This window comes from Typopeltis vanoorti, chromosome 12 (assembly GCF_054136105.1).
Source record: "Typopeltis vanoorti isolate ZY-2024b chromosome 12, IOZ_Tvanoo_1.0, whole genome shotgun sequence".
NCBI lineage: Eukaryota > Metazoa > Arthropoda > Arachnida > Uropygi > Thelyphonidae > Typopeltis > Typopeltis vanoorti.
This window is the reverse complement of record NC_143560.1, coordinates 15680951-15693794: the sequence shown is the minus strand read 5'-3', so window position 1 is coordinate 15693794 and position 12844 is coordinate 15680951. Positions and strand designations below refer to the sequence as shown.

The following is a 12844-nucleotide window of genomic DNA, read 5'->3' as shown; positions in this document are numbered from 1 at the left end:
AGTTTAATGGAGTTGAGAACAGAGAGCCAGAAAAATGAATGGCATACTAGGAGCTATGTGAGAAGAAGGGAGTACTGTTTGTGGATATATGGCATGTATTTGAGGGAAGAATAGAATTATGTGACACTGGAGAAAGTGTTGCTAGATGAAAGCACTGTGTGTGTGTGATGCAAGCAAGTAAGAGATGAAATGAAAGATTATTAAACTCAAAAGCATTTTGCTTCCTTGGAATGGAAGAGACTGAAGTGCTCAGCAATGGAAATAGTGGTAGTGTGAGAGATGAAGAGAGAATGGGAATACAAGAGGAAACAGGGAAATAGGGGGAGATAAGATTGTGGTTACAAATTATAGGCTAATCTGTATATCTGGAGTTGTGGCGAAGGTTTAGAGGTACTAGAGAGACTGGTGAAAAGTAGGATACAAAAATGGATTGATAACAGCAGTGTTCTCTGTGGTTATTGGCACGGGTCTGTTAAAGGGAGATCGTGTTTTACTAACTTATGTACTATAACAAGGTGACAAATGTCTTGGACAAAGGAGATGCAATAAAGAGTGGTATACTCAGATTTTGCAAAAAACTTTTGACAGACTGTCACATGACAAGCTGTTAAATAAACTGAAATGGATGGGATTGGATAACAGACTGCTGAGTTGGATCAGTGACTGGCTGTCAGTCACTATTTGCACCACTTGATAAACTTCCTCATTAATAGTGAAATGCCTTTCAGAAAAGTGTTTCTTGATGGGAGCCAAACAATTGAAAGTCTGGAATATGGCAGAGTTTCCCAATAATTACAGTGCAACTACTCATGAGTGGTGTGTGCCAGTAGAATTGTCATGCATCAAAATCATGCTACTTGTCAGGAGTCCTGGTCAAATAATGGCTTTCAGTTTGCACATCATTGCACAGTAAAGCTCTAAATTGATTGTTCCTCCCTTTGGCAAAAAGTCCACCAAAAGAGCACCTTGGTGATCCCAGAATACTGTGACCATGACTTTTCAGACAGTGGGAACAATTTTTAAATTTTTTGTGCACAGGAGATTGTGGATGTTTGCAGGTTATGGAGTCTTGTTTGCTCTCCAAGGTAAAGTGAAGAATACACATTTCATCTTCTGTGACTAGGCAAGTGAGAAAATCCTCACCTTGTTGCTTTATCACAACAGATTCTCCAGACACATCCTCATGCATGTTGCCTTGTGTCAGGACACCAAGTGGGAACCACACCTTTCTAAAGCCAAATACAAACAGTGGAAAAGTTGCAGGAAGCCCTATACGTGAAGAAGCATCAATGCTGTTCAGCTTGCCATTTGTGCTGATCGACGACGTACTCAAAGTATTTGACTACATTGCAGAGTGTGTTTTGGAAGACCGGGAAGGAATGATAGAGTATGTTGTTCAGTGTTTACATCAGAGGGCATCCAGCTCGAGGGTGTGGGGGCAGAAAATCCTCACTTTCCACCCGAGGTATGGAATTTCCATGATTTGGTCAACAATAGGACACAGAGAACCAACAATTCTGTAGAAGGTTGGCATAACAAATTCCAAAGTTGATGGTGGTGTACCATCCATCACTTTGGAGGTTCATCGATTCCCTGAAGGAGGAACAGAGGCAGAACGAATGAGATATGACACGCCTTCTTGGAGGTCAAAGAAATATCAGGGCTTCTGTGAATAGCTGGTACCTACATAACCAAGAACGCATTTTCTCTCTAGTACAGCAATATCCTCAGTACAAGGCTGAAAACAGACTCAACACATACCTGCGGTCAATCGCTTATTGTTTGAAGGTGAACCCAGCAGAGGAAGTCAATGAGGAAGACTAAATTCTCCAAACTCCACAGATTTCAAAATCCATTATCTCGTTTTCACATACTGTTTCACACCAATTTCCGAATTAATTCTGTTGTTTCCTTATTTGATTTGTTCTAATTAAATGCTCACATACATATCTTGTAAAAATTTGTACAAATTAAAACAAGTGGCTCAGAATCACTCTTGCGTTTTCATGGAGGAAAAATCTAGGTTGGACATAGTGATATATAGGACAAATTGACCGATAGGACAAATTGAGATTGGACGAAATGTCCAACCGGACGAGTGTTCCCTTGGACAAACTTATAAAAGGACAAAAAATCTTGAACCATCTGCCCTCAAACCCTTGTAAGTACTCATTGTACTAACCTACTAATGCTTGTCATCCACATCAGCTCTAGCATTACCTGGCCTATAGAAGAAACCAATTTTATATTTTGTCTTATTAGCCTCCATCTCGCACCAGATTGACTCAAAAGAACTGCCATCTGCACGACTGACTCCTACTCTTGTTGGCTGTAATTAATATGCTATCATCAGCAGTACCCCCTCCCCATCTTGTCTACTCTATTCTCCCTAAAAATATTAAATCCATCTCATTCTATCCCTGTAAATACATCATCTGCTATTAGCCAAGTCTCACTAATGCCTATAACGTTTAGCAGGGTTGCACTAACCAATGCACAAAATCTTCTCCCTCTTGTTCCTGATACTTCTGGCATTAGTATATAGAAACTGCAGCATTCCTATAGATCTCCAACCACCTTTACTTCCAGAATTGATTACCCTATTCAATATTTTTACTTGAGATACTAGATTCTTTGTTTCTCGCACTCATTTGCTTCATGGGTGCCTTCACACACATTTCTCTGCATCTGCTCTTATTTCTTTAGTTTTCCTGACTTTGCACTTCCACACACTCAGTGAACAAAGCTCTCTCAAGATAATAAATGAATGCAAAGTGACTTATACTCACCTGACAGTTTGGAGATCTGAGATCCCATAATCTAATAGTTTTATCAAGGGAACCAGAGAGAAAGGTATCATCGACAGGTGACATACATAAAGCCACTACCCTAAATAAAGTGAAAAGAAAAAACTAGAAAAAGTAACAAGGAAATAAAAATACTCATTATTTCATAAATAAAAATTATCTAAAACATTAAAAATGTGTGCATTGTTAATTCTTTTCTAATTCAAAGAAAAAGATGGCAAGCTAATTTTTGTGTCATAACTTGGCCAGTTATTTTACTTATTATATAAGGAAATAATTACCCTTCATTAATGAAGGTTAATCTTCCATATCCCATGTAACTTTTGACAAGTTTTGTAGGAAATCAAAAAATTAGCATACTTTTGATGTGAAAAATTTACACTAAATGCTGTTATACAAGCTAAAAGCAGGTCTACATTATTAAAACAGTAATATTTTTTATCATAGTTTGTATTACTTGGGATAATAGTTTTATCCTGCTCAGAACAAGATAGCAATCACTTTATATCTGAAATGTACCCAATGTACTCTTTGTATCCTGAAGATATCACTATCAACAATAACATAATTGATTTGTTTTTATTTTTTTACAATTCTAAGAAATACACTGTCTCCAATAACTGAGAAATCCAGAAAACTCTGTGATCTATGTAATAATCAGGTGACTAACACAGCATCTGGTGGCAAGAACTATGTGATATGCACTAAGCAGCAGAAAAAGGCTATGCTTAAAAAAATAAAAAAAAAAATTAAAAAAAAGAAACAAAATACTAAATATCAAATAATATACAAATCAAAATTATAATAAAAACAAAATAACAGTATTTAAGAGTATTAAAAAAAACATTAATACAGTAGAAGTTTCATAGTAGTACAAAGCATTTTTCATTTTTTTCATTTTCTATTCATTTTTTTGCAAAATCCAATACATTTTTAAACTTACAATCATTATTCACTAGTGTGTATTACTTATATGATTTTCTTCAATTATCTTAGAATAAATAAATAATATTGGCTCACTTATTCTTCACATAGTCTTTGTATTTTCTACATAAAAACTTCCATAAGGAAAAATATGCAAAAATACGTACCATTTTTGCATATTTTTTCTTTAATCTTTAATCTTTAATCTAAAATTGATTAGATTAAATTCTGTGCATTCTTCTGTTCAATCATCTTCTCAACTTTAATTACATCAGTGAGAACAAGGTCATTTAACACCAGCAATGAGAAACATGGATAAATATTTGTTTACTACCAAGGAAACAAGCTTCAGTCATCCGTCTATTAATCATTAAAGTACATATTACTCTAAACGAAAAATGTTACCCACAATTCTTTAATTAAAACAATCACATTTTCTTTACAATAGAAAAGCGATCTAATACAACTACCATGCCATGAAAAAAAAAAAAAAAAAAATTGACAAAAGTTAAAAAATTAAATTAATTAAATAAAAAAAAAAAACTAAAAAACAAAATACCAAAAAGCCAGTATCGGAAATGGTGGTGCCAAGTACACACACACCTCTGGCCTGCTGCTCTAAAGCTAACTTGACCTTTTAAAGTCAGTGAAACCAAGGCATAACCCCAACTCTTTCAGAAACTTCCATACCACTAAGAAAAAGCCAAAACCAGAAAAGGTAGCACATGAAGCAAACACCACTAGCCTTCAGAAGAGGAAACCTAATTTTCCCAGCACTCACAAAAGGTTATTTGCAAGCCTATGACACATTTTGTACCATGGGTGAGTTAAGGATTTTTTTTCTATATTTATCAATTTAATATACTTATTTTGTATTTTTAATTTATTTTTTACATAGCCTGGAGACTCTGTTCTAGAGACCAAGCATGGAACTTCATTTTAGTCACTTCAGGCCCCCAATAAGCGGGGCAATGGTCTCACATCGGCAATGAAATTCATCTCCTAACACACAATTTCAGGCTACACAGTTGTAGCTTAAAAAAACCAAACAAATCACCAAATCATAACAAATTCCAAAACTTTCATTGGAAAAATGAAAATAATCTTGCAAAACAAACAACCTCCACACACACAAACACATAATAAAAAGAGAACAAACAGAACACATAAAAAAAGCACAACATTCAGCCTAAACCTAAAATTATTAAATCCTGATTGCTAATTACAAAAAAAAAACAGCCATCTCGGAATAAACAAACACTATAAAATTAAAACAGAAACATCCCCCCCCCCCACTTTAAAAGCAAAACCATCAACAAAATAAAACAAATAAATAAGCCACAATTTGGAAGCTAAACAACAAACACTTCCAATAACAATAATGGAAAGCAACCAACAAGTCACTTCCAGTGACACAATCAAGTAATATTTTTGATTTCTCTGTTATTGGAGACCAGTGTCTTTCCTAGAATTATACCTTCTTATTTTTTGCTTCTTGTGTGTTTTCTCTAGATACCAATTTATAAATTTGCATCTTTATTTGAAAACATGGACATGATGTCAGTAATGACCAGTTCATGTGCCAAGTATAAATTCTTATTAGCTCTTGCATTTTCTCCAATTTTATATCTAGTGTTTTATATTGTGTGGAAAGGCTTATTTATCCAATTTAAAATCCAATCAACATGTTCGTCGCACATGTTGATTGGATTTTAACGGTATAGATGCGAACACAGATTGATAAGAAAATAACTATTTATTGACTTAATTGCTAATATTTCACTGGTATTCTATCCAGAATCTTCAGAACATCCAAACAAAGTTTGTTATAGTAGCGAGACAACCGCAATCCAGTGTAACAGTGGGACTAATATGAGCAATTGTAGCTTGCAACACAAATACTAAAGTCCTAATTGGGCACCATCTAAGTTGGAAAAAAAAAAACATGGAAAGGGAAAATATACAAACAATTAGATGGAACAGCTATGGGATCGCTCCCTTTCTTCCCCCTTAGCCAAATTCTACATAGAACATCTTGAAAAGCTAGCTATCAATACAGCCACTCTCAAACCTAGTCTCTGGCTATGCTATGTTGATAATGTGTTTGCTAAATATTTGGCCACATGGCCCAGACACACTGAATACAACAAAACTGTCACCATCCCATACATTAAAGGCACATCTGAAAAGATATCTAGAGTGCTTAACAAACACCAACTAATCACCACATTTAAACCTTATGTGAAATTGACAACTCTCATCCATTCACCTAAGGACAGATTCTCTCCTTTATCACATCCAGGAGTCTATGAAGCAACCTGCTCATGTCATCAAGCAGGGCACTTCAAACACAAAAAATATATCTGGCACTTTCACTATGGCAAGTCGGGCCTAGCAGACCATGCTTTGGATACCCCTGCACACAGGATCAATTGGAAAAAAACAAAAGTGCTGCACAGAAGCTATAACAAGTCAGAAAGGTTGTTCCTGGAATCAGCAGAAGCCTTGAAACATACTCCAAACCTCAACAAGTATGGCTGTATAAATCTATCAAAGATTTGGGAGACAGTCATCCTAAGACCAAATGAATACCTGCTTTCTCTCTAGGTTTTTTTTTTTTCAACTTAGATGGTGCCTAATTAGGACTTTAGTCTTTGTGTTGCACACTACAATTGCTCATACTAGTCCCACCGTTACACCGGATTGAGGTGGTCTCGCTACTGTAACAAACTTTGTTTGCGTGCTCTGAAGATGCTGGATAGAATACCAGCAAAATATTAGCAATTAAGTCAATAAATAGTTATTTTCATATCAATCTGTGTTCACATCTATACCGTTAAAATCCAATCAACAGGAATTTTTATATTGTTTATCCTTTATATTGACTCAAAGTATTTATTTATTCAATGTTAGAGTACTCATGGGAGCATGGAAACCAATATGTTTAATTTTTGCCTATCGAAATATGCCTATATTACAGCTTGAAATTGCTGCATACATTCAAGTAGTTTATTTTCATGTTTTTCAAAGATATCTTGCAAAATTAAAGATTAAATTTATTTTTAAAAGTAAATTTTATCATTAACATTATTAAAAGAGACCTCCAGGGAAACAGGGAGTTATCAAGAGAGGACGCATCATATATCACTTGCACCAGCTGTCATACCTTTTCTTGAATTCATTCACATTACCTGCACTCATCACCTACCATATTTATTTTTTAAACTCTAAGGACACAATCTGATACTGCACCACTGATGTATTTTTTTAACTGCTTCTCACATACTTCTGATATCCTTTCTGTCTTGCAACTGATACCATGAGACAGAACCTAACATATTCCTCAGTTAGTCATAATTTCCTGCTTTGTAGTTTACAGCATGCAACTTTCTTTTTGAATGGAACATCCATAAACTAAGCCACTTCCCAAATCAGTACAGCATGCTCTATCACTAACCAGAGGCAGAACAGTCACATCTTTAACCCCCCCCTCAACACTATAATTAGATTTAACACTCTTAGACCTCAAGTTTCTTCTGTCATAGAAGTTGTCTTGCAGCAGCAGCAGCTCAATAAATTTGATTTCATTCTTCTCAGGAGATTTCACTGCTATTCAATCAATATTTAAACAGATTCTTGGGAAATACAAGAATCACTCAACTCTAATTCTCAAATTATTAAATATTTTTTAGTAGCTATTCATCAGTTTTTTTTTTCTTGTATTTCCTCAGTTAGTCATAATTTCCTGCTTTGTAGTTTACAGCATGCAACTTTCTTTTTGAATGGAACATCCATAAACTAAGCCACTTCCCAAATCAGTACAGCATGCTCTATCACTAACCAGAGGCAGAACAGTCACATCTTTAACCCCCCCCCCTCAACACTATAATTAGATTTAACACTCTTAGACCTCAAGTTTCTTCTGTCATAGAAGTTGTCTTGCAGCAGCAGCAGCTCAATAAATTTGATTTCATTCTTCTCAGGAGATTTCACTGCTATTCAATCAATATTTAAACAGATTCTTGGGAAATACAAGAAAAAAAAAACTGATGAATAGCTACTAAAAAATATTTAATAATTTGAGAATTAGAGTTGAGTGAATAAGCTAAAATCAATCCTAATTGTGTATAAGATCTGATCTCATATTCTCCTGTATATGATTAGGCTCAATAGCCTGTCACAGCCAAGTAAATGGCTCCATATAAATGTAATTAATAGGACAGTTAATTCTATCTGTATTCTGGTATATCTGGATGTCAATCAAGTGTATTGTATGGCTTATAAGACATATGAGACATGCGAATTCTGTATCTCAACCAGGAGACAAGATTTGGAAAAAGCATGGTTTATCTCAGTAGAACAAACTTTTTTTTCTCATCTTTGTTTTATAATTACTGCTGGAAAAAATCATTTGGTGTACTCTATTTATTTATTTATTTTGACTTTTTATTTGCAGATATTTCAATTTTAAATTTATTTAAAAAAAATGAGCTTTGTAATGTCAGAGAAATTGAATAATATAGAAATTTTAAATTTCTGCATTTAAACATACATTCCACAAGGTGCTACATGAATCCACTGCTGCCAGATTTAGATTTGCTGACACACTGAATTACTTCACCTTCAACTGAAAATTCCTCATAAAAGTTCCACATGAGTTTTTGTACCATCTCTTGCACAGAGATGGTGCAAAAACTAATGTATCAGATGAATGACCTATCAGTATCTCTGGAATGGTAGTAAACATTTTGAAAAATGTTGGTAAGAGCTCAAGTACAGAAATAGGTTGACAGTACAGTGCTTTACAATGAAGAGTATGGGTTTACTAAGAGAAAGTCATGTAAAAATAAATAAATAATAAAAAATTTAAAAAAAAATCCATGCACACATAATATTATGGTTGAGTTAGACAAGAGGAATGAATGCACTATGATAATTTTGGCCTTTGCCGAGGCTTCTGACATGCTACAGCATGAAAGGCAGTTATATAAATTGGGAAATGTGGGACTGGATTATAAAATATTAGCTTGGATAAATAAGAGGATGGCTGACTGACAGGTATCAAAAAGTGGTGTATGGGGGGGGGGGGGCAAATCTGCAAGATTAAAGATGACAAATCGCAACATAATCCCAGGGATCACTCCTTGTTTCACTATTATTCATTCTTTACATTACTGACATTGGGAAGAATTTATCAGAAGACATGCAACTCATTGCTGATGATGCAGAGATAAGCAGGCCAATGAGGAGTGCAGTACTTGCACAATGATTTCAATAGGCTGGAATTGTGGGTATGTGAAGATGGCTATCAGATCAATGCTAGTAAATGTAAAGTTTTGCTCTTTGGTGTGATGAGATATTCAAGGACATATTGTATTGGCAGTATTATGCCAGCAAAAAGCAATCAGACTAGGGATCTTGGAGTTTTAGTAGCTATATGGGAATTTGAATTTCAGGGCTCGTATAGCTAAGACAGCAAATACAACTCAGAGGATTACTAGATGATGATAATGAGGAAGATGGTTCGACCTTAAATCAGGTGCAAAATAAGAGTGAACTTTACTTCATCCACATTACTCTACTTGAAACTGCCTATCATTTCATAAGATTATCATAACATAGAGTATATCTTTTAGTCAATATTTGGTATATTAATTGGTAATAATAATTGTGGAAGTTCCAGTTCTTTTCTCTTGATAACCTATTTTCAATTCTGCTGATGAGTTTGTTCCAGTAGCCGACATCTGCTTCCCCCGATAAAAAAAAGTTATGGGTCTTGTTTAACAGTATGACACACACCTCAGCTTGTATGACATTTTATCTTGCTTATCATCTTTTTTTTTTTTGGGCTTAAGCTAATACAATTTGGTCAGCTAAATCCTACACTGCCAGCTCATCATTTGTTCAGTATCCAGACAAATATCTAACAAGATACACACCACAAGAAGGAGAAGACTAGACATTGGATCAGAAGTCCCAGTTAATTCTCTGCATTGCTTAAAAGCCTTAAAAATTTCCTTAAAAAATGTAGAGGCATGTAGTTTTATTGCTTAAGCAATCCCTGCCAACCATTAAACCACTGTTTTTGATTGTAACCCACAAGAAATACATTTTACATCCCAATCCAGTATACACAAACACACACATCTGTGTGTGCGCGCGCGCCTGCCTGGTTGACCAAGCAGTTAGCATATCTGCTCTCCAACCAATAGCCTGTGGATTGGAATACCACTGTTTGCATGGATGCTAGTGTCTTTAAGTGGGAGATGAAACTCATCTTCCATTGTTAGACTATTGCTCTGCTTATTGGAGACCTGCAATGGCTTGAAAATTTCCATCTTTGTTCTCTAGATTAGTTTCTGTACTATGTAAAAGAAATAATAAAAATACAAAATATAAGTCCAGTGACTTAATATTTGATAGATATTCAATAACAATTATACTAACAGTGAAAGATAAATGAAACTTACTTTTTTGTATGTCCGGGAAAATATCTGATATATTTGTTGTCATGAAGAGATAAATATCTAATGGTATCTAAAAATAAATTGACAACATATATGAAATTTATGTATTAAAAAATATTTAAAAATAAATAAAATAAAATAATCCTAATAAATAAATATATATTATTTTGAAATGCACTAGTTATGAAAATAATATATTATTTTGGTCAGACAGATTAAAATGCTTGGATTTAATCAAGTTCAACAAGCTATCAAGGGTAATGGCAATGACTCTTATTATAAAGTTGTTCTATCGTTATTTATTCTTTCTTCTCTTACTTTAATCTTATATCTAGGATTGTTTCCTCTTCGGATACTGGCAAATTTATATTTTGCTGCGGCAGCCAATACCCTATAGTACAAAAGATCCTTACTCAGGGAGGCAATACTAGATTCTTAGCTTTCTTACACAATATCTTATTTAAACTGCCGTATAGATTCAGATTATTGCAGTCATGACCTAAATCTATTATTATATTCACTCTCTAAATACTTCGTGCCAAAATAGGTTCTATTTTTATAAGTGGTAATTTGGAATCATAATCAGGCATGACTCAGGTTCAGGAAAATATGACATGTTTATTGGAATATCTAAAACACAATACAAACTCATACACTTAATTATGTTCAATACTAAGTAAGCTCGAACTAAGAGATTAACACATTCGAACTAATTAAAACTTATAAGGCATGCTAAACACAGTAATTACACATTGGGATATAAATCAAATGATGATAACAAGTTAAGCTAAATTCCTTCTAGCAGCATTACTCGTAAGAACAAACTATCAACCATTCTAATGTTACTGAGACACTAAATTCTACCTTTCATATCGCATCAAGTTAATCCTATCACATACAAGTTACAAAAGATCTCTCCTAAACAATTCTTCTTACTCACAAACGAGGTTAACTTTCTAAATAGCGACTGTCCACAGAGTTCCTTACTATAAAGTTCTTAATTTCACAATCGTAAACAATCTTCTTTCTTCTAATGAACATTCACACAAAATTAGAGCAATAGCACCTTACTGACTTTTTTCTGCGTCGTTCTGCACCACGTTTTTTTTCCTGGATATTTCTCACCTATTTTTGGCTGTCTATATTCTATCTATATACATAAATAGAATATTTTTGGTTGTCTAGCTATATACGTAGGGGTTACACTATTTTCATTCTTTCTGCCGGAAACAGACTCAAAATCGTTGCGTTTCAGGAACAACTCAATGGGGCTTTTCAGCGACAGCCTAATTCTGCTAGGACTGGAATTTTTTCCTTCAGCTTTGCATAGAATCCAGCTTCATTTCTTTACGAACGCTCGCTGCCCGACATCACAGACTTCACTCCCCTCCTAAGCAAAACTGCCTGCCAACTTATGAACCACCCAACAGGAAAACAATATGACCAGAGATCAAGAAAAAAAAGGCCTTGTGTTCCTGGCTCAACCCCCTTTTATAGAGCGCCTTCTTTTTCAGCCCCTTTTTGCACACGATTCTTACTAATTTCATCCTTTGGCTTATCCTTCGTTTCTACAACGCTGATATACTCAGATTCATGGAATACATGGTTATGTGATTTTCCGAATATAGCCACCAGCGTTACGCTGTACGTATAGCTTTAGGCCTTCCAGGAATTAATACTTAACAGCTTTATGATGACTCACAATAGATTTTACATAGCTTAAGTAAGGCTTAAATTTAATTCACATTATCCCTCTTTTTTAAGACATACAAAATGAAATCTCAAATTAATCAACAATAGCTTAAATATAAGGTGCTTAAATAAAGAATACAAATTTTTACATAAAGTGAGGAAGTTTCACTTTTAATTACAACTGATGTGCAGGTATTTCTCTATGTTTGCAATTTTTATATGTTAGACCCTAAATGAATGATTTCTTTCCAAGATTACATCATTTAGGATCTAACACTCTTAAGCCAAGTGCTGCAATGTAAGTCACTGACTACTTTTATTACAAAGAAACACTAAGTCAAAATTGGAACTAATTACACCAGTTTAAAATTTGAGCAGTTTTATTCAAACAAAGTGTAGTCTTCACCTACTCATACTTCTTCTATCTCCCCTCCCCCACAAAATGGACTGATTTGCCACAGAAGAATAAATTAATCTCCAGCCTAAAGTCAGATAATCAAATCTCTCATACTAACTCAAGGTTTCCATGAATAAATTAGGGTTGCATAAGAGGTTTAAGTAGAAGTTCAGTCATGGAAAATATACAGTCTCCAAACTCAACATGCATAGTGGGAAAATCCTACCCTAACATTACCAAGGTAATATTTCAAAGATATTCATGCTGACCTTAGCACTCATAACGGAATACAAGAGATGGAGAAGGCAGTGGAAACAAAGAAATGGAACATCTTAAGCCTTGCTAAAATAAGGAGCAACTCAGAGCATACAAATGATCTGAAGGGGGGGGGGGACTTATTTTGTCACACTAAAGAAACCTGGGAGCAAAATATGAATCAATTCTTCATCAAAGAATGGAAAATAAACAAAATAGAGCCAAACAAAGCAAGATTACCTGAAGGGATCCTCTAAGCATGTAGCCTCTCTGAAAATGAAAGTACCTGAAATAACTCTAAT

General features: G+C 34.5%; 1 protein-coding gene across 1 annotated transcript in view; it reads right to left on the bottom strand.

Annotated features, from left to right (window-relative positions):
- Nucleotides 1–12844, bottom strand: part of LOC150100596 (WD repeat-containing protein 82-like) — a 131669-nt gene that overhangs the window by 73089 nt on the left and 45736 nt on the right. Inside the window, exons 3-4 of the mRNA XM_090401178.1 lie at nt 10202–10268; nt 2790–2889 (exon numbers count right to left, since the gene is read on the bottom strand). Coding sequence (XP_090257304.1) covers nt 2790–2889; nt 10202–10268 — 167 coding nt within the window. The remainder of the gene's footprint in view (nt 1–2789; nt 2890–10201; nt 10269–12844) is intronic.